Genomic DNA, 24291 nt, shown 5'->3' on the forward strand with positions numbered 1-24291 from the left:
GACTAAATAAAAAATAAACAAAAAAATGTAAAAGGTTAAAAAACAAAGACACAGGTCAGAAAGAAACAAAAGTCCAGACCACAAAGTGTACTACATACGTTTACTTCAGAATGCTAACGGAATGCTATCCTACAATCTGCCTTTGACAAAGAGCATACTAGATAGAGTATACTCTGCTTTTATGTTACAATGTAGTATTTAGTGCACATATATTTTGCATGTAATGCTTGAACCAGATCTATTAAGAGAGCTATTGTACAATTTTGCCATCTAGTGGACAAAAATATGAATGGCGCCTCAATGTGGAAATATTCTAAAAGGTTTATACATAACAGATAGGTTTATACAATAAAACGTGTCTAAGCTTGCACTCATCTTGCCAAAGCAATGCATACAGTACACAATTATGGAATTTATGATTGTTCAACAGTTTTCTTAAGACACAACAGAAAACAATTATATTATTGGATTTGAACAATTGTTTTATTAAAAAATGCTAAACCATCAAGCTGCAAGCATGATCAAAAAACCTCATGTTTTGTTTTTCAAAACCATACTTCAATCACAAAAATCCATTTATTCTCACACACACAAGTAGAGAAAGACAGGTCTTAACTGACTTTTATCAAATGTCTTTTATCCTATTAATTCACTTGACTCAAAACACTTTATTCTCAATGATAATGAAGATCGCCACAGGCAAAGGGCTCAGGATGATTTTGGCACCGATGATCTATGTGCACTAAAACGTGCCCACTGAGGGAATTATTTTTGAGTCTCTGAAGGTTTTTTTTTTGTCTGTCATAGTTCCTGTCTTTTCTTCAGTATGATGTTCCGCACGAGCACTCTGGCTTCCTTACGAATCTCCTCGATGGGCTCCTCAGGCTTCCAGAAATGAACCACCTGACCCTCGGGATTCACAAGAAACTTCCAGAAGTTCCATTTTGGTATTCTCTGTACTGAATCTACACATTACAAAAATACATTATTAAACAAGTCTATATTAACATGTTAATTATATTAACATTGCATTTTATTCTATTATACTACATAATATATTATATAGTCACCGTGACTAAAATATTCGGGACATAGTACAAAAAATTGGCCCATATGGCTATACCAAACAAGATTTTAATGCGGCCCACAATAACAGGGTCTGGGACAATATTACTGTTGTCCCTACATGACAACAATCTTGCACATATAATACACCAATATTGAATTATCATGCACAACGTCGAAACAAAGAATAGCAGCAATAACATTTACATACAAAAACAAGTCAATAAAACCACCACAGAAAAGCTAATGGATTTAATGGTTATAAAGCAGTGTTTCTAAACCAGGGACAGGAACCACTAGGGGGCCTCAACAAATTCCAATTGGTAAAGCGGCCGTATCTCAGACAGTTTCTGCATATCTCATGTTAATCTTGAGTACTTACAGAATAGTATCGCACCCTTCAAATATCTGTAGAGTCTTTAGGTTGATCACATTTATAAAAGACAGATACAGCTGTACGATTATTTCCGAAAACATACGACGCATGTGAGAGGGACATCAGTTTCACTTACCGCATGCGGTTCATGTGCGGCATCTTTTATCGCTGGGACCGCCGTTCCATCTATCAGATTCAAACGATCTCTAAATCCAGTGTTATATGCACCGTTTATATAACATTCATCACCCAAATGCAATGAACAAACAAATACAGCTGAACTTCGCGAACCTCTCTCTCTCCTGCACGCAAGTGAAAGTGACTTGTGCGCATGCTCCTTCTCCCGCTGTCCTTGGTTGAACCGTGCCGCGTGCTTTTCCGAGAGAATTGTCCAATAAGGGACTAAGAAAAGTTGTTATGAAACGGATTTTCATGTTCGAAAAAAACTTTCCGAAACCTGTACGAACGCTGGGGGAGTGTATCGAGCACGGAAATACTAAGCCATACGTCCAACTCATCTTTTGACAAGTTGACCATGTCAAGCATGAGATGACAACACGTTTAACATCGTAAATAACTCAGAATGCATGAAACACCGTTGCACGGCCGCTTTAAGATGACGTAAAATAATTTAAAATACTACAAAAACAAGCAGTTAGAAGCTAAAACAATGTTTGGTTATTTTAATAAAAATATACATATTTCTTTTTATGCAAAGCTCTAGAATAGCCTATTTAATTGAGTATAAACTGTGAGTTTGGGGATTTTCAAATATTGTTGAAGTCAAAAAGGTCTCCACTGTTATAAAAGGAATTTGAATTTGTTTTGTGAAAACTATAATGGTTTCTGAGGGTTTCTATTGGTAATGTGTTGGATTTTACTGTTGGGATTTTATCTGGCAAATGAAACAAATCCTACTGAAATAAGGCCCAAAACACACTGCATAAAGAGTTTTTGAAATGGTTTTAATGGTAAACAGATGTTAGTTCATACTAATGGTATTTGTATAGATGCAAACTATACAAATACACTATATATAATATGAAGTAGTTTTACGAGTTTTTGCCTACCTGTAATGAATTTAAAGGCAGGCTCCGCCTCCGACCCCATGATTTTGATCTTGCTGAATATGGGGAACGTCACACCATAGTTTGATCTGGCGAATGCCTCGATCTCTCGACTCGTACCTGACTCGGTGTCACCGTATTGCGAGCATGGAAAAGCGAGCACGTTGAAATGGGACGTACCGAGCTCTCGGTGAAGCTCTTGCAGAGATCCATAATTCTGCTCCGTTAACTCACTGCCACTCGCCACGTTTACAACCAGAGAGACCTATCATCAGACACAGCGAAGACTCGCATATCTTTGCACACGCACATATCATTTTGTACATGCAACATTAAAGCAATAATGCACATATCGGGATGCTCAACTGATACATTAGACCGTTTGTTTTGTCAGTGAGATTGCATAACTTACTTTCCCCCGATACTTTTCCAGTGACATGGTCCTTCCTCTCGCGTCCTTCACTTCATACGAGTAGAAATCTTTCGCTTTGCGCGACTTTGAGAGTTTAGTTTGTATTAAATACAGCGAGCCCACGCACACGGCTACACTTAGCAAGACTTTGAAGAGTTTAGCTCTAAAGGCAGAGGATTTGGTGGGGTATCCCCCCAGCGCCTCCATGTTGGGAGTCAGTCTGGGTCAAAAACCCGGAGATTGCGCATCAGCTGAAGGTGGGCTTCAAGGCATCATGTTACACGAGACAGCTCTGCAAGAGGTTTACATGCACCAGCCTTAGAAATACCAATTTATAAATAAATCAATTCGGTAAAAAAATGAATGATAGCTGCCATTTTACCCTTTCACGCCTCAGTTTATAAATTGCATAAATTAATTTTGTCAGGATTTGGGATTCTTAGGGAATGTAAAAAGTGTTTTTGTTTTTTTGTAGGGCCTGCTGTATCTGTCCACTGTGGTGACATGTATGCAATAGTTCAAATGAGCCTACCTTAAAAAACAAACTATAAACATTTGCATGTTTGAATTATGTTGTTTTAAAACATATTTCATTGAGATTTAATATACTGTGTATTAATATAAAGTCTGCATTTTCCGCCATACCTCAGAGAAGTCTTGGGATCCCAGAAAGTTTGACTAACATTAAGTTATGAAAATGTCATTTATGAATGTTTTAAACGTTCTACCAACAATGTAAAAAAACTTTTTATACCAAGATTGTTATAGCGTTTTTAGAACATTTAGCAATGTTATTAAATTATAAGAAGGATTTCTGTCTGGACTTCTGGTTTAGTCTGCTTTAATGTAACTACAATTCATGTGTTCCCTTGATTGAATCAGTCCGTTTCAGAATAGTCGAGATTTAAGCTTCCATTTTCTAGATATATCAGATTAAACAAAATTGAAATGCATAGCAATAAATGTTATTTAAAAACAAGCAAACATTTTTACAAATTCTGCCAATTTGTCACTTGACTAAAGAAACCATATATTAAATAACTATAACAACTATGGCATTTTGGCTGAATAGCCTATATGGTTCTCATGCATACAATGTAAAAGAACACACAAACTGCTTTTCATATACAAAACAATTTATTTTCAGTATGCACAGTTCACAAGGACACCCCTAGAATGCATAAATGATCATTTGAGTGCTTGGAAGTCAAAAGCACATTCACATTCTTAGCTAAAGCCGATTGACAACTGTCATTCCAGACAACGGGAGCTCCTGATCGAGCAGGCGGAACAGCATGGCGCATTTGTTGCGTTGGGAGAAATTGCCGAGAGTGTGAAGCAAGCGTGCCTGTAAGTAGTACACATCTCTCATGCGCTCTTTACAGTCAAGGCGGGAGAAATACACCGCTGCCTCATCCAATGTGTGCACGGCTAGTTCCATAGCTGCAGGAAATAAGACAAACAAATCATTTACAGTCCCTACTTCAAGCCTGCCTTTATAGAAGCTGTGATGGGTAAAAAGCGTGATTCTGTACCCGACAGTCTGTTTTCCTCTGTGGTAGTCCCTGCCAGGGCCATCTGACATCTAGCAGCCAGCAGCAAAGCTCTGCCCTTGTCTATCAGAGCCCCGTGAGCCAAGACTGACTCCAGCACATCCTGCACCAGAACAAGAGCCTGCTCAGGGATCCCCAACATAAGCTGTGAAGAATGAGTTATACATACAAATAAAATATAAATAAATGAAATAATGCATGATTATAACAATAAGATACAAATTTTGAGTGGAGAATACACCACAATCTTTTGAAATCTTTTAGAAATGTGACATTTAGTGTCCTTTAGGCCAGCCGTTGAGTGCAAATGTTCAACGTTTCCATGTATGGGCTTTACCTGTGTAAATGCCAGGTGTAAGACGGTCTCTGAAGCCAAATTCTGGAGGTTGTGCTGGCGGGACAGAGCGAGAGCCTGTAGAAGTAAAGGCAAAGCTGTCGCGAAACCCGACGAGTCCCAGTGGAGTTCGGCAGAGGCCAGCATCACCCTGCAGTACAAATTCACTTAAGATCAACACTTAGCTGCGATATGACCTTAACAATAAACATCTCATTTTCTAAATACATTTTTACAGGTCCAGTGTAGGAAATCTAGCGGCATCTAGCAGTGAGGTTGTGAATTGCAACCAACGGCTCACTCCACCCCTCCCTTTCAAAGCACTACGGTGGCTGACACAGGACAAAGATGTTGTCACGTTTTCGCTTCTTTTCCAAAGGAGATAACGTATTTACAAAGCGCACTCTGTAGAGCAGTTTGTCTGTTTAGGGCTACTGTAGAAACAACATGGTGAATTCCATGTAAGGGGACCCGCGGTGTATGTAGATAGAAATAGCTCATTCTAAGGTTATAAAAACATAACGCTTCAATATGTAAGGTCTTTATACACCTCTGAAGACATAGTTATGTGTATTATATTGCATTTCGTCAATAGATACTCTTTACACCGTGACGCGGCGCGGCACGACATGACACATGGCTTGTTCCAATGGGATTGTCATGTCGCGCTGCATCCAGTGTGGACAAAATTTTAAATTCTAATGGGTTCTAATGCGTTTTATTGTCTTTTGTCGCGTCGCGCCGTTATCCGGTGTTGCTTTTACAAAATAAAAAACATCATTTATTATATAAAATATTACATGAAGCAAAAAATAAAATAAATAATAGCAGTGATAGTCTTTGTGAATATAGCACAGCTATTTACCACCAAGCATCCAGCACCAGAACAACAATCTGTTTTTATAAACATGTATACACATTTGCCTACTCAGCATACACATACCTGATGGTCATCTCTATGTTCTTACTCTTCTCGCACCGCTGCTGCAGATGCTGTAGAATCTTAGAGGCCTCAGATGTCTGATTCAACGCTTTCATTAACTGGGCTTTCCTGGACACAAACGAATCAATGACACTTTGTTCAAAAAGTGTACAATGTATTTGCTGTCCTCTGCTCATACCTGTACAATCCCTCTGTGCTGTTTAAAGCAGAGATAGCTGTGACGAGAGGTTCAGCCATGTGGTATTTTCCATCATTCATAGCTTTCTCGAACTGAATTTTCAGATCGCAGAGCATCCAGAGCTGTTCAAGTAGAAAGCATGCAAGTTATGTGGGTTTCTGCTGATCAATGACCCAGATGATGTTGTGTTTGGTACAGTAGATATCTGACCTTTGCGTGTTGAGTATGAGGAGGAAACTGCTGCTTCAGGTGTCTCATAATGTCACTCACGACAGCATACAGGCCCTGAGGAACATCAATTAAAACCTTGATTACATGCCTCACTGAAATACTCTACTCTGATTGGTCAATCTCACCATCTAGCAGTTTTTTTGTGATAACTCGCTGCCTGTACATTATCCCTTACTTAAAGGAACAATACGGGTTTTTAGGAGGATCTATTGACAGAAATGCAATATAATATAGAAAACTATTTCTTCAGAGGTGTATAAAGACCTTACGTAATGAAGCGTTATGTTTGTAATACCTTAGAATAAGCTGTTTATATCTACATACAGAGCGGCCCTACATACATTGAATTCGCCGCCATGTTTTGTACAGCAGCCCTAAACGGACAAACAACTATACAACGTGTGTTTCCTCTTCCTCTCCCCTGCGGTATAGTGGTGAAACGGATCGCGGATGATCCGTATGGATCGTACTCTACGGTTCGGAACGCATGTGACCTGTGGATTAAATGTAAATTTATTCATCATTGAGTAAGAGAGTAAAACACGCTCTCTCTACAGTTTTAGCACCAACGTGCTCTCGCTCTCTCTCTCAAGTAACGTTATCTGGACGAGTACAATATTAAAGCGGTTCCAGATAAACAATGATGCTCAAAACTGCTCCGTCACACAGCTAATATTAAAACAACAACATATCTTGGTTCTAACAAACAGAAAACCAATGTTACTCACATACTGATCCGAATCAAAGCAACCTCATCGGGGATGATTTTAAGACGATCTTTCTATCCAACGACTCTCTGCTGGAAAGTATTTCCATACTAGATATCTTTGAGTATCTCTGCTAAAAGCCTTAGTACCGCAGGTCTTAACGCGTCTCTGCTGGAAAGACTTTATACACTGCGTTCCAAATTATTATGCAAATTGGATTTAAGTGTCGTAAACATTTAATTTTATATTGTTCAATTAAACTTATGGATGGTATTGTGTCTCAGTGCTCTTTGGATCACTGAAATCAATCTCAGACACCTGTGATAAGTAGTTTGCCAGGTGAGCCCAATTAAAGGAAAACTACTTAAGAAGGACGTTCCACATTATTAAGCAGGCCACAGGTTTCAAGCAATATGGGAAAGAAAAAGGATCTGTCTGCTGCCGAAAAGCGTCAAATAGTGCAATGTCTTGGACAAGGTATGAAAACATTAGATATTTCACGAAAACTTAAGCGAGATCATCGTACTGTGAAGAGATTTGTGGCTGATTCAGAGCACAGAAGGGTTCGTGCAGATAAAGGCAGAATGAGGAAGGTTTCTTCCAGACAAATTCATCGGATTAAGAGAGCAGCTGCAAAAATGCCATTGCAAAGCAGCAAACAGGTATTTGAAGCTGCTGGTGCCTCGGGAGTCCCGAAAACCTCAAGGTGTAGGATCCTCCAGATGCTTGCAGTTGTGCATAAACCTACTATTCGGCCACCCCTAACCAATGCTCACAAGCAGAAACGGTTGCAGTGGGCCCACACATACATGAAGACTAATTTTCAAACAGTCTTGTTTACTGATGAGTGCCGTGCAACCCTGGATGGTCCAGATGGATGGAGTAGTGGATGGTTGGTGGATGGCCACCATGTCCCAACAAGGCTGCGACGTCAGCAAGGAGGTGGCGGAGTCATGTTTTGGGCTGGAATCATGGGGAGACAGCTGGTGGGCCCCTTTAGGGTCCCTGAAGGTGTGAAAATGAACTCTGCAAGGTATGTAGAGTTTCTGACTGAGCACTTTCTTCCATGGTACAAAAAGAAGAACCATGCCTTCCGTAGCAAAATCATCTTCATGCATGACAATGCACCATCTCATGCTGCAAAGAATACCTCTGTGTCATTGGCTGCTATGGGCATAAAAGGAGAGAAACTCATGGTGTGGCCACCATCCTCCCCTGACCTCAACCCTATTGAGAACCTTTGGAGCATCCTCAAGCGAAAGATCTATGATGGTGGGAGGCAGTTAGCATCAAAACAGCAGCTCTGGGAGGCTATTCTGACATCCTGCAAAGAAATTCAATCAGAAACTATCCAAAAACTCACAAGTTCAATGGATGCAAGAATTGTGAAGGTGATATCAAAGAAGGGGTCCTATGTTAACATGTAACTTGCCCTGTTAGGATGTTTTTGATTGAAATAAGCTTTTGATTTCAGTAAATATGACCTCCTAATGCTGCAAATTCAACAAATGACCATTTTCAGTTTTTTACAACCTATGAAATGTTTTCAAACTCTGTTGTGCATAATAATTTGGAACAGTGCATTTTGAGTTTTTCATTTTTTAAATAAATACTGTTGTCAGTGGGAGGTTTGTTCAATAAAATTCCAAATGTACCCTAACTGTTGATTACTTGAAAATTATACTGACTGTCATTTGCATCGACAAATTAGGAAAACCAGAGAAAGATATCATTTGCATAATAATTTGGAACCCAGTGTAATATTAGCGCAGGTCAGCTCCTGCCTGACTTTTATCCTTCTTTTTATACTTAAAATCCACAGACCTTTTATTTTATGTAATAAATAAGACTTTGCTCTTTCTACAGTCTTTCTAATGCCCGCATGATCTCTTCCCTGTGTCAACATGAGAACGACATCTTTTTGTACTATGGTGGCCACCGTCGTGATTGGACTGAGCGATTCATTGCAAATCTATAATACAACGCTAGTGGCCACTGTAAATCAAAAACTGTGCCTTTAAAAGATAGTTCACCCAAAATTGAAAATTCTGTCACAATTTGCTCACCATCAAGTTGTTCCAAACCTGTATAAATTAGGGCTGCCTCCAAATAGTCGAATAAACGTTAGTCGATGTGAAGGAGGCTTGGTCGAATACATTTTCATTGGTCGGTTAGTCGCGAAAAAAAAAACTCACGTGACCTCACGCAGTCAGTATGCGCGTTAAAATGTCACTGCGCTACGCAGCTTGGTCAGCGTATGACATCAAAGCAAGCAACACGAGATCGACGTGAACACTGCCTATGTTAATAAATATGAAGAGACGCCATTTGTTGCTGCGCGATGATGACAGCCTGACCACAAAAGCACTGAAGACAAGACTGGCAGAAGAAATTGACAAGAAATGGGAATTGACGGGAAATCTCGCAACCAGCATTTATACACAAGCTGCTGTTTTAGACCCACGTTTTAAGAGCTTGTCAATCCTTGACACTGACAAACGAGAAGATGCATACTCCACAGTGTCAGATATGGCAGAAAGTTTATCTACAGAAGCTGCGCAATAAAGGGATCATGACAGCATTAGTACTGCAGTCCACAGAGGAGGGTGAGCCCGCACCAAAAAAGAAAATTCAGGCCGAGATATCCATGCTGATGGCCATTTATGAGGAGGAGCATGCAGAAGAGAAGAATGAAATAAAGGCGGACAAAACAAAGGTTGATTCGGGACTGTTGACATGGTTGCAAAAAAATGAAGAACGATTTTCAAAGCTAGCTAGAGCAGCTAAGCGCATGCACTGTATCCCCTTTCACATCCACACCTTCAGAGCGCATCTTTTCGAAGGCCGGCTTCATTGTGAACAAGTCAAGAAGCTCACTTCTCCAACAATGTGGACAAGCTGGTGTTCCTGTCGCATGATATAAAAAAAAAGATCGGATGGAAAAATAGTGACGTAAATTAGCTTAATTTCCCCTTTTTGTAGTGTTTCTGTTTGCTATCTGTTTTTTATTTTTATTTATTCGATTTTATATAATATAGAGGTTGTTTTTATTCTGTTTGGAAACTTCAGACTGATTTTTCTATTCGTTGTTTCAGGTCAAGACTCATCCGTCGGCTTTACATGGCAGTTTGCGCTGATATTTTTCTTGAATGTTTCCATTTGATTTGTATTCGTTTTGTTCAAATGATTTGCTTAAAGTTTTGTTTAAAATATATTTGTTCTAAACCATTTAAGCAAAGAACTTTTAGGCTTTTTATTTGTTTGTGTTGTTTTGTACAAAAGTGTATTTGTTTGTAGCCTGTTCTTTTTTTATTCTAAGGTTTGGCGTTTGCTGCGTTTATTCGTTCGTTCGTTAATTTCTCTATTCAATAATATTTTTCAGTTTTCAGTATTTTTATGCCAAAAAGTGTTTTTGCTATTTATTTATTTATTTATTTTGTTTGCCTTGCTTTTCACAAAGTTGTTTATGACTTGTCCTAGGCCTGCTTTTTTTTCTTTTATTATTTACTTTTTTACTTTTTACTCTTTTTCTACTCAATATTTTATTTTGTACTAATATTTCAAAGAGTTGCCGTTTGCGGTATGTTTATTTATTTTTTCCCTTTAAAAAAGAAAGACATTTTCAGTTTATTTTATTCAAATTCATTTGGCATGTAACTGATGTTATAGTTTGTATTTTTGTTAATAAATTATTTAAATGTACAGGCAGTCTCCTTGCTGTTTTTCCAACAAATGATAATTATAACTTTTTCCGGTGTTGCTGCGGCTCATTTATGTGTCCCTTTAAGAGCTTAATTTATATTTTAAACGTTTTATTATTATGATTTAGCATTTCTCTGTAATATGGAAGTGTTACAAAAACATATTTCCTCAGTCCGTAAACTTAAGACTATTCTTTTCCTTGTATATATACGCAAGTAATTATGTTAATATCATAAATGTGCGATTATTTGACTAATTGCTTAAATGAAGGACTACTAGTCGACTAGGAAAATCTTTAGTCGGGGGCAGCCCTAGTATAAATTACTTTGTTCTGCTGAACACAAAAGAAGATATTTGGAAGAATGTTAGCAATTTTCAGTTCTCGGTCACCATTGACTACCATAGTAGGAAAAATGTAAATGGTAGTCAAAGGTGCCCCAGAACAGTTTGTGATCCTACACTCTACATATCTAAAAAATATATAAAACTAATTCTACTATGGTAGTCAATGGAGTCCCAGCACTCAAAATTGCTAACATTCTTTGAAGTATTTTTCTTTGTGTTTAATAACTTGAGGGCGAGTAAATGGTGAGTTTTCATTTTTGGGTGAACTATCCCTTTAAAAGAAAAACTGCATGCTGACATTAAACATTCAGAAGCGAGCATATATACAGATACAGTGTGGCAGATGTGAGGTCAGGCACCTGCTCAGCGTGGAGCTCTGCCAGGTGGCAGAGGGCGACGGCAAAGGCTTCCGTGTTGTTTTGCTGCACACTGAAGTTGACCGGCTCCAGACTGTTCATGTTTAACAGGAGCTGAGCCTGCTGCAGTGCCATAGTGCTAGAGAGACAATAAAAGCCTTGTCACGCTCACAAAGCCAACCGTAAGACTCAATGTCATGCAGAATAGAAGTCTTTTTATTAAACATCTGATTCACCTACAGTACATGTGTAACTTAAACAAATATAGAAAAAAAGCCTGACCTTTTGCCATACATCCTCCATATTGAAGTGGTCTGGGCCAGGCTAATTTCTACCAGCTCAGAGAGGCTTTGCTTCCAATGCATGATGTCTGTCCCCCGCAGGCCGTCCAGCAGCCTGTTGGCCAGCATGCCCTGTTTTGCTCCCTGCTGGACCAGGGACTGAATGCCCAGAGAAGCTAAATACTGCAAAAAACATAACAGACGCTTCGTCAAGGTATATTGGCAAATATTCAAACTCGACTTCACAAAGATAACAAAGCTTTTCACAATCACGAAAGCTCTGTCCCAAGAGTTACTTACAGGGAGACAAAAGTGGGCAGCAATTTTCACAGAGTCTTCAGTCAGTACAACACTATCAGATCCTTTCATCTGTTCGAGTGTGTACAACCAACTCTAAAACACAAAATAAAAACTGTTTATTATTATAACAATCATTTCAATTTACTTCAAAATACATATGAGAAACAGCTCCCACCAGGCAGTGCTGAAGACACACGTGGTCGTTTGCTTCCTGTGCAATGCGAATAGCTTCCTGCAGAGCCAAATCTGCCTGTTGACTGCATAGACAAACACATAAAACCACAGAAATCAGAATTAAAGTAAATGTTAAATACGTATTAAATTTAATATCAGTCATATAGCAACTGAAACTTTCCGTTGAGAGGCTGTCACATCTTCCTATCCAAATCATAATGCTCCTAACACAGTGTATTAATGGGGTCTAAATGTGATACTCACTAATGTCCAAAGCGACAGTGCAGGGTTGCCAGATTCAGCACAGCATAACGCAAACTGCGCCCATAGCCTTCATCTCCGTTGCTCTTGCCTTCTCCACCAGAGAGAATGAGGCGGTCGAAATAGTGGAGGAGACTGTGAGTGGAGATGTAAATATCCTGCACTCGCATGCTGTTCAGATAGCTGAGGTAATGCTGTAGACACAGACAAAGAATTTTATTTATATTAAAAAGTAAGTATATTGAAGTACCATGAAAATTCATGAGTGTGGTCTTCATTCAGTACCATCCCTGCTGGGAAAAAAAACATTAGAAACCATTGAAGAAGTTGTAATGGTTTTAATGGAAACTGTACTGTAATGGTTCTACTGGTATGTGATGGATTCTATTGATGGGATTTAAAATAAAATCCTATTGGAGAAAAGTTTACAAAATAAATTTTGTAATGGTTTTAATGGAAAAAGCTAATGGTTCATAATGGTATTTTAACGGAAACCATTAGAATTTCTGTAATGGTGTCAGATGGGTTTCTATTGTTTTTTTCAGCAGGGTTGCAAAAGCTAATGGTTCATAATGGTATTTTAATGGAAACCATTATAATTTCTGCAATTGTTTTTATTGGGTTCCTATTGTTTGTGTTTCAGCAGGGCATTTAATGCCAGCTCTGTTTTGCAGTTATGAAATAGAAAAGAAGAGCTCACCGCCTCTGCAAAGTCAGGATTGAACTTGAGGATGTTGTTTAGCTCATCCTGTAGCTTAGCTGGTGACATGGCCTTGTTCTCATCGTTCTTCAGCAGATATGCCTGAGGAAAAAATGTACATGCTCTACTAGTTCCAAATGTCTTTTTACGTAAGTAAAAAATACACACTTTAGCTTTAAAGTGGCGCAACAAACCTGTCGAGCGAGGAAGTATTCCGCCTGTTTCTGAGATAAAGGACCTTGTGTCTCATCAGACCTATAAGAAAAGCGCCATTCACATCTATTCCCATGCAATCAACATAACACTGGTTCGTGGTTTTACAGACAAATGACATTTTCTGACCACAGCTCAGAGTGATGTGGAGTTACTTTGTCCAGCTCAACTTTGTCTATATGGTCAGCACTGGGGTCTTCGTTGCTTGTCAGCTCCATGTCTTCACCGGGTGGGGCAGACAGCTCAGGTTGCCTGCTGCGATGGCAGTACTGCTGCAGGGATTTATACAGCTTATACACCTGACTAAAAGACAGTTTATTATAGGCTAGCAGCATCTGACGCATGAACAGACCTAGAGAGAGGCAGAGGGAAAAAGATCAAGGGGTCAGAGCCTTTAAAACGGGAACACTTCAATGTGGTTACAGCCAGGGCTGGACTGGGAAGAAAAATCGGCCCTGGCTTTTTTGTCACAGATCGGCCCTCAACCATTTCTGTCGACGGGGTGGGGTATGGGGTGCATCGGGTCTGTCGACCGGGTGGTGGATCGTGGACCGGGGGGGGTTGGCATGCTTGCATGTCTTCTGCATTCGCGTTGCGTGCAATCGCATTTATAATACGTCCGTCTTGAGTGGCCCAAGCATCAGTTCCGACACTTACCTTAAAGGCCCACCGGGAACGCCAGATGGCCAGCCCACCCCTTACAGCCCTGAACACACACATTCGTACCTACAACGCTGGTTTTGAATGCCTCTGAATCAGTGAAAGCATTTGGTAGGATAGTAAAGAAATGCTCCATGTCTTGCAGCTCCCCATCAGCTATTAAAAACAACCTGAAATCAAGTATTAATATTATAAATTATTACTGAAAACCTCCCGAAAACACTTAAATATTTTATTTGCGAAAGAGGCATACCTGAGCTTCACAACATTGGCCATGCGAGCACAGCACTCTTCCACTATTTTAAGAAACTGTTCTAGGGGCAAATCTGGACCCTGCACAAATCAAACACGTGCTGTATAACTGTATGCACATAGTGCTTCCATGCATAACAGTTAAGACTTTTAAAATCGATACAGACCTGTTGTAAAGGCAGGATGAGTTTGTTAAGGCGTCTTCTGTCTAGAAGTGCCATTGGTTTAGTTGTAGACATCTCGTAGAGTAAATATAACACAGCAATCTTATATGGAGTGACCCAATCTTTAATACCGAATATGTTTGCGTGAACCACTCCATTTGTCATCATGGGGTTGAAATACAAACTTTCGTGCACACTTGCCATTGCAGGACAATCAAACCTGTCTGGGCTTTAGTTAGTCCTCGCGGATGAGAAAAATGAAGTAGATAGATGCGATTAGTTCTTAAATAAACGTGAACAAACTTGGGGTTTGTGGATGAAGCTAAAATACATTAGCTTACATTGCGCTAATAATAACGGCAACGCAGTAACGTTGTTTAAAACATAGAGGTTTTGCTTTGGATTCACTCCAAATATATAAAATATATATTTGCGTTAAGTTACGATCGAATTTGGCATCTTGGCATGCATCACGAACGGATCCCTTTCTTCAAAATAAATACCCTCCAATTCCGTTTACGTTTCAGGCCTCACTACCGAACACAGAGAATTCGACCAAAGACTGTATATTAACAAGACCCTGCAGTGCTATTACTATGATGAAGGGAGAAAATGTGCAACCCTCACTGCGGTCGCTCTAGAGTAGAAAGTCTAGTACAGACTGGACTCTGTCCAGAGTCTGTAAATTCGCAGTACCTGTCGTAACCTGGATTTGTTTCTTTTAACTTACGAAACAAAATGTATCTTACAATTAAGGCCTTGTTTAATTGTTGGTCTGGAATGCTGTTTTTATAATGTTAGTTTTAAAGATAATATTCCTTGAAGTAAACAGCACTTGGTATTGTATGTCTAAAATAGCTGCGTGTTGGCGTTGCAAATATAGCCGACGAGTGCGGAGACCTTTCTTACAGCTACTTTGACCCGACCGCGCTTCAGGCAGCACCACAGAGTGCAGATACATCGATAGCGCATCTCTCGCGGATGCATTACGAGCACATATTCATAACTGCACGATTTTGGTGGTTTTTCAGTAAAACGTAGTCGTTAGAGGCATTAACAAAACGCGGCAATTTTGATGGTATATGGCAGAGGGCGCCAATGGTAAGAATGATTATAAAACGGTTAGGCCTACATTAAACGTTACATCAAAAACTCATATATTAAATGCACTTCTAGATCTGTTCAGGGAGAAGCACAATTTAACTAGTTGTGCTAATTTCATTTGAACAAATGGAAAGCTTTAAAAGATTTGATTACAAAAAGATTTACCAACACCATATCTGTCACTTCACAGTTCACACCCCATGATGATTATGTCCACACGTCCCTAAACAAAGATTTGTATGTTGACCAAAGGTAAAGCTGGTAAAATGTAATCTGCTGGAACAGCAACAACAATGCCTTTTAAACAATGACTTGTCTGTGACTCAGGTGACACCCTCATTATACTCACTTTCTTAATTTGTGAATATCAACAAAGGGGTACGGTTAAATTTACTCTTTAACAATTACTACAAAAGAACTGAGTGTTCCAGGGCTAACCACCTTACCATTTCTTATCTAGAAGAACTCAGAGGATGCAGGTAACTTTCAAAGTCAAGTTAAAATTATTATATATAACAACGGGGCCTTATAATGTGCCAAGTTATCACGCTAAATTATTAAGTCAAATAAATGTACTGCATATGGTGTAAATTAAAAATGAAGAATTTATTTCCAAAAAGAGTTAACTCCGTTTTTTAAATTAGTCAAAAATCACGTTTTTTATTTAGCATTCCTATTAATATCAATCATACTGCTACTGTTTTGTTTTGATTTAAGCCATAATAACGAAAACAATATAACTAACTAACACAATAAAAACATGATAACATAACTTTAAATTTTAAAAACGGAGTTATTTCTATTTAAATAAACTCCTCATACAGCAAATGAGAAACATTAGTCCATCTGCACGAACTTCCGCTGCAATACTGAAGGTAAAAGATGATTGGCCAGTTGACATGCGTCATAGCAGATCCATAGCTGTGATTGGCTAGCAGCTGCCTTTACCGTTGCATAGCGCTCTCGGTGAGTCAGAAATAAAGAGTTAGCTGAAATATCTGCCGTTCCGTTCATCAGCAATGACCACCAGCCTGCCTTCATGTAAAGTCCGGTGAATCCCTGCGTGCTCTTGGAGTTGCTATGAAGGTAAAGTCAATTTCCATCACATTCGATATGTTTGAAACTTGTTTATCTAATGGCTGTAACTGTTACATCATGCTAGCATGAATAATGTGCTGTCTTCCGGTGATGTTAGTGCATAACTCAACAGTTTCTCCAGCTTAGCATGTAACGTTAATGCATGTGCGCGTGATTGTGTGTTGTCTGCATGCTTATGTCACGATTTTACATTGGTGCTAAATATTCATGTCAGTCCACATTTAGCAGATGGTGCTATTCATGTCCAAACTGTCAAATTGTTAGATGCGGTGATCAGTGATGTTTGTTTATCTTGAAGAGGTGAGACCCAGCAACAGGACTATGCTTTGGGCAACACAATGATAACAATTGGGACTTGATTTTACTGTTGGCTTCCTATGGTTAAACACCATGGTTACTCTCTGTTGAGTGACAGCTGTTTAGCTGCAGTCAGAAGTCATTTAAAGCACAGTAATCCCTCGTCATCGTTCAGTCCTATTCCTGTCTGCTTCTAATGAGATTGATCCCAGTCAATGGGAGCTATTTCAGGGCAGGACATTCTGAATGACCCAGAAAACGTGGGGAAATAAACACGGTGTCCCACAGCAGTGACATCACCAGCCTGACATAATTGTCTTGAAGGATTTTGTTAAAATTGAAGTCAAATGTGTTTATTTGCATGATAAGAAATCCCAGTTGAGAGACCACTTAAACTGATAGTTTAACCAAAAATGAAAATTCAGTTATCATTTACTCACCCTCAAGTCGTTCCAAATTTGTTGAAAAAAAAAGAAGATATTTTGAAGTATGCAGGGAGCCAAACAGTTCTGGGGCACCATGTAATAATACTATTTTCGCTGCTATGATAGTCATTAGTGACCCAGAACAGTTTGGTTACATTCTTCCAAATATCTTTCTTTGTGTTCCGCAAAACAGCGACATACAGGTTTGGAAAAACTCGAGGGAGAGTAAACAATGACAGAACTTACATTCTTGGGTGAACCAAACCGTGTCATTTTGAAAGTGAAACTTTTGTGAAGTTTACTCACCAAACTTATCTTGCAGGCGGGGGCCTCGTCTATGTGGGCATCATGTTGTGGTCTGCTGAATGAGGTGATGGGGACCGGGGCAGTGAGAGGGCAGCAGCCAGGTTTCGGAGCAGGTGCAGGGCCATTTCGTTTTGCACCAACTGCGGGATACTCCACATACCCCCCAACTAACTCGAGCAGCACAAGTTTGCTCTGTCAGACTTGTGAGCAAGCATTCTCTGTTTTTAGAAGGAGGGTATGAAGACATGCATGTTTTCCACATTCTGGTCATTTACCCTTAAATTCACCCCAAAATGAAAATTCTCTCATTATTTACTCACCCTGATGTTGTTCCAAACCTGTACAAATTTCTTTGTTCTGCTGAACACAAAGGAAGATATTTGGAAGAATGTCAGTAACCAAACAGATCTCATCCACTATTTACTGCCGTGGTAGGGGAAATTAATACTATGGGAGTCAATGGTGGATGAGACCTGTACCAAATATATTTCTTTGTGTTTAGCAGAACAAAGACATTTATACAGGTTTGGAACAACCTCAGGGTGAGTAAATAATGTTCATTTTTGGATGAACTATCCCTTTAAGTTTACATTCTTTTTTATACATTTAAGTTTTAAGACTTTGTAAAAAAAGAAAAACAATTATGTTTCTCGTGGTATTAAGATAAGAGTATGTTTTAATTTTAAAGGGCAAATTATTAGACAACCATTTGTATACACCCTTGTGGACAAGATGAGTCATTGGATTATTGGTCTGTTTTTATAGATTTAGGAACGTCTTCAATAAGTAATTTAAAGATAGTTTAAAGTCCCAGTGAAATAAAAAATTACAGTGCCTATTTTTTTATGAAATACTGCAGCATTTATTGTAAATAGTTAACCAGTGTGGGTCATTCTCTTTTTAAAAATCGTATGCCCTCATAATCTTCAATTAAAATCTGATAATGCACTTCCGTCCTGTAATGACTATCCATCTTAAATGACGTATGTTAGATGGCTTGGGCGGGCGGAGCATCCCTTAACTCCTCACCTGTCATTCAGCTGCCAGTTCCATTTCAAAATGCAACAGCTGTTTTATATATCAAAATTCCATTTCACTCGGAAATGCGTCAAAATACGGAAGTAAAAACGATCACATGGACTTCAAGCTCAGGGGAGCTAAATTCAGACAATTACATAATTGGAAAGGATTGTAGGTCTAAGGGAAAACATTTTTGGATTTGACACCTTCGGAATTTTGACCTCTTTGTCTTCTATGTACAAACAAGTTTGAGATGAATGTTATTGTCCACCTTCCTTTTATCAAGCATGTACTTTCAAAAAAGGATCATAAACTCTTTCTCATCTTGTATCCTAGCACATCTGTTGTGACTGTAAGAAGAGTTTCTGTTCGCTGTGCTCCGTACTTCAGGAAAACCTGCGCAGGTGTGCAACGTGTCATCTGCTGAAGGGCACCGCATTTCAACGCCCTCATCTCATGCGGCTGCGTGTTAAAGACTTGCGGCGGTACCTTACGCTACGCAACATTAACACTGATACCTGCAGGTATGTATTGAAAAGCCATTAGAATTTTATTATTCAATAAATTATTAATTTTTAAAAATGGTTAAAATTATGCTTAAACACTTTCGACCTAGGGAGAAGGAGGACCTCGTTGACTTGGTGCTTTGTCACCAAGGTGCAGAGAGTGAGGATGATCCAGACACGCCCTCCCTGCAGTCACGCCCCCTTTATAGCCCGCCCCCCTCCATTGAAGAGCCCACTTCCCCTCTCTCAGAACATTCCCCAACTCACGGAGAACCAATCAGCAGGAGCAACAGTTCAGAGTCCACCAATCAGGTGTGTCCAATTGGCTGTCATTTGTAAACATGTGTAGAATACTACACTTATTTTTTTTACAGGAGGTGTATTATGCATAAGTGCTTAAATGTGTCCGAATTCACCCCCTATATCGAGTGTTCACCATTTTGTAGTGTTGTCCGAATTCTGAGTAAACGGCTCATTTACTACATTCGTTCACTTTTTTTCCACCGTGCAGTATACAGTACATAAAGCTACTTGATGCACTTAAAGTGATAGTTCAAATGAAAATTCTGTCATCGTTATTCACCCTCTTATCATTTCAAACCTTTATGACTTTCTTTCTTCTGAAGAACACAAAAGATGATATTTTGAAGAAAGTTGGTAACCGAACAGCACTGGCCCCTATTCACTTCAAGTGAATGAGGGCCAGTTAACAGCATTCTTCAAAATATCTTCAGCACTGGCCCCCATTCACTTCAAGTGAATATCTTCAAAATATCTTCTTTTGTGTTCTGCGGAGTGCAGAAGAAACAAAGTCTTACAGGTTTGAAATGACAAGAGGGTGAGTAAATGATGGCAGATTTTTATTTTTGGGTGATCACTTTAAGGCTGTCAGAGTTGTGGAAACATGTTTTTTGTGTGTGGTAGGATATTGAAGATTCAACTTCAGTGTCACTCCTCAACCTTGACCAGACAGAACACACACCAGAGGTGAGTTAAGTTACTCGCTGCAAACGGACAATGCTAACAAATGGTCAAGAAAATGTGATTCATACTTACTATAACTGGCTGGTAGAACAATATTACATAAATTATATTTTAGCTGCTCTCTAAAAATAGATTTATTTGATTTATGTAACAGAATATCAAATCAGGTGGCCCTAGCATTATTTTTTTCCAGATGGTACATGGATTAATATTTTATTATCCAATAAAATTCTATTTAAAAATGTTCCTTAAGTGTCAAAATGTTGATGTCTTGGAGCCACTGTATGAAGCACAACTAGAATGTGTCTGTAAATTCCTTGTCGTCAGGTGAGTCCTCAGACGCGGCGACGGGCCCGGGCCTCTCTGTCAGACCTGTCCTGTCTCGATGATGTGGAGCAGTTGACTGTACGGCAGCTAAAGGAGATCCTGGTCAGGAACTTTGTGAGCTTCTCTGGCTGCTGTGAAAAGTGGGAACTGGTGGAACGCGTCAGGAGGCTTTACCGGGAAAACGAGGAGAATCGCAAATCTAGTGAGTGCCAGCAAGATCCACATATAAAGCATCACAAATGTGTTATGTTGTAAAACGAGATTACGATTCTTTTTTATTTTATTCTGTAGTGGAGAATGTGAGCAATCCTATCACTGCAGGTACGAAAACACTTAATGTCTGACTTTTCATTGTAAATGTTTCAATATAAGATGTACAGTATTACATGGAGTATCATCCTGGGCATGAGTAGATGTCAGATTAATATATTAAATGCTGTTTTAAAGGTTTAGGTTTAAGTTGAATTTATTTTCTATATATTTCAAGACGCTAACTGAACAGAAGTCAGATTCTGTCTAATAGCTGTGCTTTGCTCCTCCCACTTAAGTGGTAGCTTATCCATCTCCAATCTGCAATGGCGGAATCGGAGGTAAGGCTTGCGATTTGTGGAAATGTCACCTGGTCACACCCACCGATGCACTGCAGTTTGTGATGTCATTGCACTGCAACCCCCCTTCCTGCATGGCCACTGCCATTACCAGATAGCATGAACTTTGAAAGAAATGCGTGTGAAAAAGTTAGGTGGTTGTTTAGCTAGCCAGGGCAATTTATGTTTCATTTATCAATTTGTAATAAAGCTTTCAGTATAGCGAAGAGGATAATGTTGGACACAATCTACATTTTGTTGGGATTGGGAATAAAGGACTGTCTCTGCTGTTATGTTTTACCCACATTCTCCCATTTCATCCCTTACCTTCATAAAGTTGTACTGTTTTGTGTATTTATGAGGGTTCTTATGAACTGCAAAATACAAGATTGAGATACATCCCAGTTTACTTGTGGACCATCTGTTATGTAGCTTTTAGTGGTTTATCAGATCATGAATTGATAAAACACGAACACATTGTTGAACTTCAGACATGCCTTTGAAATGAAGTCTCTTCTCTTTTTTCCCCACTGCAGATGGTTGCAAGGCACAGTTATCCACCGATGACAACCTGTGTCGTATCTGTATGGATGCCGTCATTGACTGTGTTTTGCTGGAGTGCGGTCACATGGTCACCTGCACCAAATGTGGAAAACGCATGAGCGAATGCCCGATATGCAGACAGTACGTCATTAGGGCCGTGCACGTTTTCAAGTCCTAATACTGCTACGAGAAACTCTTTAGTCCAATAAAAAAACTCAATCACCTGCGGTTGCATTACACGTTGCATTACAGACTCTGGGTGAACGAGCCCGTCAAGTGCCCCCCCCCCGTCTGGATTAATGAACCTTTTTATAAGATTTCGGGAACCCTTGAGGAACGCAGCCTTTAACAGCGGCTTTATCATGCACAAATGCTTCAATAAAGACATTCCACAAGCTCTTCAGAGAGGCTCTGTAATAATATGCAATTGTTCAGCGACACCTCACAGCCTTGACTTGATGTCCCACAGCTTTGAAGACTTTATGCTCACCCATCGCACGGGAGCACAGGGAGGAATGCAAGAATGCACAAAAAATGTCAAGCATTATTCGAGTGTGTTCATTCATTATACATGGACAATACACCATATCTCAGGACGGAAGGATCTGAATGTTCTCATAGCTCTTTAATGACATCTGTGAATGTGCTTTTGTTTTCTTGTGTTACGATGTAGCTTAAACCTTTCTTATTTTGCTGTGACTGTCATTGTATCCCCTAAACAAAATTCTCGAAAACACATTCCACAATTCCACAGCAGGTCATTCTTCTCCAGTATAATTCTACCATCTATTTATATTGTCAAAATTGTAAAGCCCATTGGCTGGTATATCGGTCTGTGCTGCTCTGTGGGCCCTTTGTGCGAGTGACAACAGTTGATCAGGCGACTTTGAGCACTTTTACTGAATGTGAGTTGAAAACCAGCCGATTGATCTGTTCCTGAGTCAATTGTGTTAGTGATGAGAAATAACTGATGACAGAAGTCTATTGTTGGGCCCAAAACCAGCCCCCTCACCAGATCCCAAGAAAATGTATGAAAGCTTGATTAAATTGTTTTACGAGGTATGTCACATTTCTTGAGATCTGTGGCGTGCACTCATTTTTCAATGTGGATTGAAGCCTAATAAAAGTAGAATTTGAACGTTATTCAAGTCGTCTACACATAGACTATAACTGCTTTTAAATTACAATGAACAAGTTATGTGCATTTTATATGAACAGAACACAAGATTTACTATCATCTGAAATTATGCACTTGTGTGGGGTGTGTTTTAGTTGCCAAATAATGTGTTTCTGAGTTTTCCAGTGTGCTGTAGTTTTCCCCATTCGTGTGACTGTATGAATGTGTGTTGATTTAGATTTATTATTTGTCCTTGTGTGCATTCAACTTAAGTGAAAAATGTATTTAAGTAAAACTTGACTATATAAAATTCACCTAATTTACACATAATGCACGTTTTGCTGAATTATGGCATATTCCATAGCACTGACATACAGTTGCACAAAGCAGTCGTAATGCTTTCTCACTTATACACCACAGCGATACCAGCCTCTCTTCTGTGTGGTATTCATACATTACATAAGGGTATGGTTCACATTTTATTGTACGTTTTGATTTATATCCTTGTTTAACATTCCACGTCTGATATATTTTATTTGTGCGAATGCCTATTCAGATGCATTTATTTTTCTTGCAAATTTACATGATTTTTGTTTCTTTTGATCTGTTGCTCAGTTATTTTGATATATAATTAACAATTATGATAAAGCATTGTGTTCTTGCTTACCCTTGTGGTACTTAAATAAAAATGCAGAGAAATAGTATGTACAGTTTCACTATTCCCTTTAATATGACCCATGAAATTTCTGATGTGTATGTTAAAGGGGAGGTCTGATGGTATTTCACTTCTTTAAATTTAGTTCGTGAGTAACAGCTGTTTGAGCATAAACAACATCTGCCAAGTTGCAACGCTCAAAGTTCACAGAAAAGCAAGATATTTTCTTAAACAGAAATCATTTTTAAAGACTACAATGAACGGCTTGTTGGGACTACAACAAAATATTTCATGGGTAAGTGACATCATGAATACCAAAATCTACATTGCCCCTGCCCCCTGGAACATGGGTATTGCAATGGGCGGGGCATCTCATCACACGCTCTAAGCGGTAGACCAATCACAAAAGACTGGCTCAGCTTGACCAATCAGAGTGTTTCGGAAGGAGGGACTTCATATAACCAGGAACTGTTTTTCTGAGAATTGAGATGACCGTGTAAAACACAGGTGAAATATATAATATATAAAGCATTTTTAGAAAATCGAAACATGAACACCTATTGTTTAGCACATAAAAAATAGGACCCCTTTTAAACTTTTTAATATTAAAAATTTTGCTAATTGATTCAGGATTTGCTACTTTACAGTCAATTGCAGATGTTATTGGGGAAAATAACCCACAGTTCACCCCAAAATAAAAAACATTTATTCACCCTCATGCCATTCAAAACCATCAAAGTCAAGTCTTTTTAATTACGAATGACTGTTGTCATTTGTTTACAACTTTTTTTATTTACAAACAATTAAATTAAGGACCATTAATTTAACAAACATTCAAGTTAACCACCTAATTTGACAATTTGTTTGGTGTAACATCTTTAAATAGCCATCCTGAAGAACAACAACACTACACAGGCATAGCTGTGAAATATTCTCTTTGTAGATAGCTGAAGGCCTGCCTGTTACAACTGTGCAGCACAACACAGATGGAATATGGCACGGTTTTATAAAAAGATCTTGAAAGAACATGATGAACATTGTTTAGCAC

At 39.0% G+C, this 24291-nt stretch overlaps 3 protein-coding genes across 5 annotated transcripts; 1 reads left to right on the forward strand and 2 right to left on the reverse strand.

Moving 5' to 3' along the window:
* Positions 1–174: 174 nt before the first annotated feature.
* gpx8 (glutathione peroxidase 8 (putative)) lies at positions 175–3135 on the reverse strand. Its single transcript, XM_057357034.1, has 3 exons — positions 2921–3135; positions 2512–2773; positions 175–965 (listed from the first exon to the last, which is right to left on the reverse strand). The coding sequence occupies exons 1-3, from the start codon at positions 3125–3127 to the stop codon at positions 802–804; spliced, it is 633 nt and encodes a 210-aa protein (XP_057213017.1). The 5' UTR covers positions 3128–3135; the 3' UTR covers positions 175–801.
* A 903-nt stretch (positions 3136–4038) lies between these two features.
* Positions 4039–14824, reverse strand: anapc5 (anaphase promoting complex subunit 5). Its single transcript, XM_057357354.1, has 17 exons — positions 14278–14824; positions 14112–14191; positions 13925–14028; positions 13328–13550; positions 13180–13240; positions 12986–13087; positions 12289–12479; positions 12026–12107; positions 11851–11943; positions 11552–11733; positions 11273–11408; positions 6139–6213; positions 5929–6050; positions 5751–5858; positions 4811–4958; positions 4456–4618; positions 4039–4363 (listed from the first exon to the last, which is right to left on the reverse strand). Exons 1-17 carry the CDS (start codon positions 14476–14478, stop codon positions 4152–4154), a joined length of 2283 nt encoding a protein of 760 aa, XP_057213337.1. The 5' UTR covers positions 14479–14824; the 3' UTR covers positions 4039–4151.
* A 1469-nt stretch (positions 14825–16293) lies between these two features.
* rnf34a (ring finger protein 34a) lies at positions 16294–23292 on the forward strand. 3 transcript variants are annotated; one of them, XM_057357435.1, is made up of 9 exons: positions 16294–16464; positions 17521–17739; positions 18861–19048; positions 19141–19342; positions 19955–20017; positions 20342–20543; positions 20633–20662; positions 20890–20931; positions 21465–23292. In XM_057357435.1, exons 1-9 carry the CDS (start codon positions 16459–16461, stop codon positions 21647–21649), a joined length of 1137 nt encoding a protein of 378 aa, XP_057213418.1. In that variant the 5' UTR covers positions 16294–16458; the 3' UTR covers positions 21650–23292. The 3 variants fall into 3 exon arrangements, with proteins under 3 accessions (XP_057213418.1, XP_057213419.1, XP_057213420.1); XM_057357436.1 differs by lacking the exon at positions 20890–20931; XM_057357437.1 differs by lacking the exons at positions 20633–20662; positions 20890–20931.
* The last annotated feature ends 999 nt before the right edge of the window (positions 23293–24291 follow it).

The sequence above is a fragment of the Triplophysa rosa genome, linkage group LG17 (genome assembly GCF_024868665.1).
Source record: "Triplophysa rosa linkage group LG17, Trosa_1v2, whole genome shotgun sequence".
Classification (NCBI taxonomy): Eukaryota; Metazoa; Chordata; class Actinopteri; order Cypriniformes; family Nemacheilidae; genus Triplophysa; species Triplophysa rosa.

Excerpts from the sequence above, each read along its gene's own strand:
- gpx8 (XM_057357034.1), bottom strand. The coding sequence starts at position 3,127 with ATGGAGGCGCTGGGGGGATACCCCACCAAATCCTCTGCCTTTAGAGCT. Across the intron at positions 2,774-2,920 it reads TGGAAAAGTATCGGGGGAAA|GTCTCTCTGGTTGTAAACGT; the intron begins GTAAGTTATGCA and ends GTCTGATGATAG. Across the intron at positions 966-2,511 it reads TGCCTTTAAATTCATTACAG|ATTCAGTACAGAGAATACCA; the intron begins GTAGGCAAAAAC and ends TGTAATGTGTAG.
- anapc5 (XM_057357354.1), bottom strand. The coding sequence starts at position 14,478 with ATGGCAAGTGTGCACGAAAGTTTGTATTTCAACCCCATGATGACAAAT. Across the intron at positions 12,480-12,985 it reads ATCCTGACTTTGCAGAGGCG|CATTACCTCAGCTATCTGAA; the intron begins GTGAGCTCTTCT and ends CTGTGTCTACAG. Across the intron at positions 11,734-11,850 it reads CTGCCCACTTTTGTCTCCCT|TATTTAGCTTCTCTGGGCAT; the intron begins GTAAGTAACTCT and ends TGTTTTTTGCAG.
- rnf34a (XM_057357435.1), top strand. Across the intron at positions 20,018-20,341 it reads AGACAGAACACACACCAGAG|GTGAGTCCTCAGACGCGGCG; the intron begins GTGAGTTAAGTT and ends CCTTGTCGTCAG. Across the intron at positions 20,544-20,632 it reads CGAGGAGAATCGCAAATCTA|TGGAGAATGTGAGCAATCCT; the intron begins GTGAGTGCCAGC and ends TTTATTCTGTAG.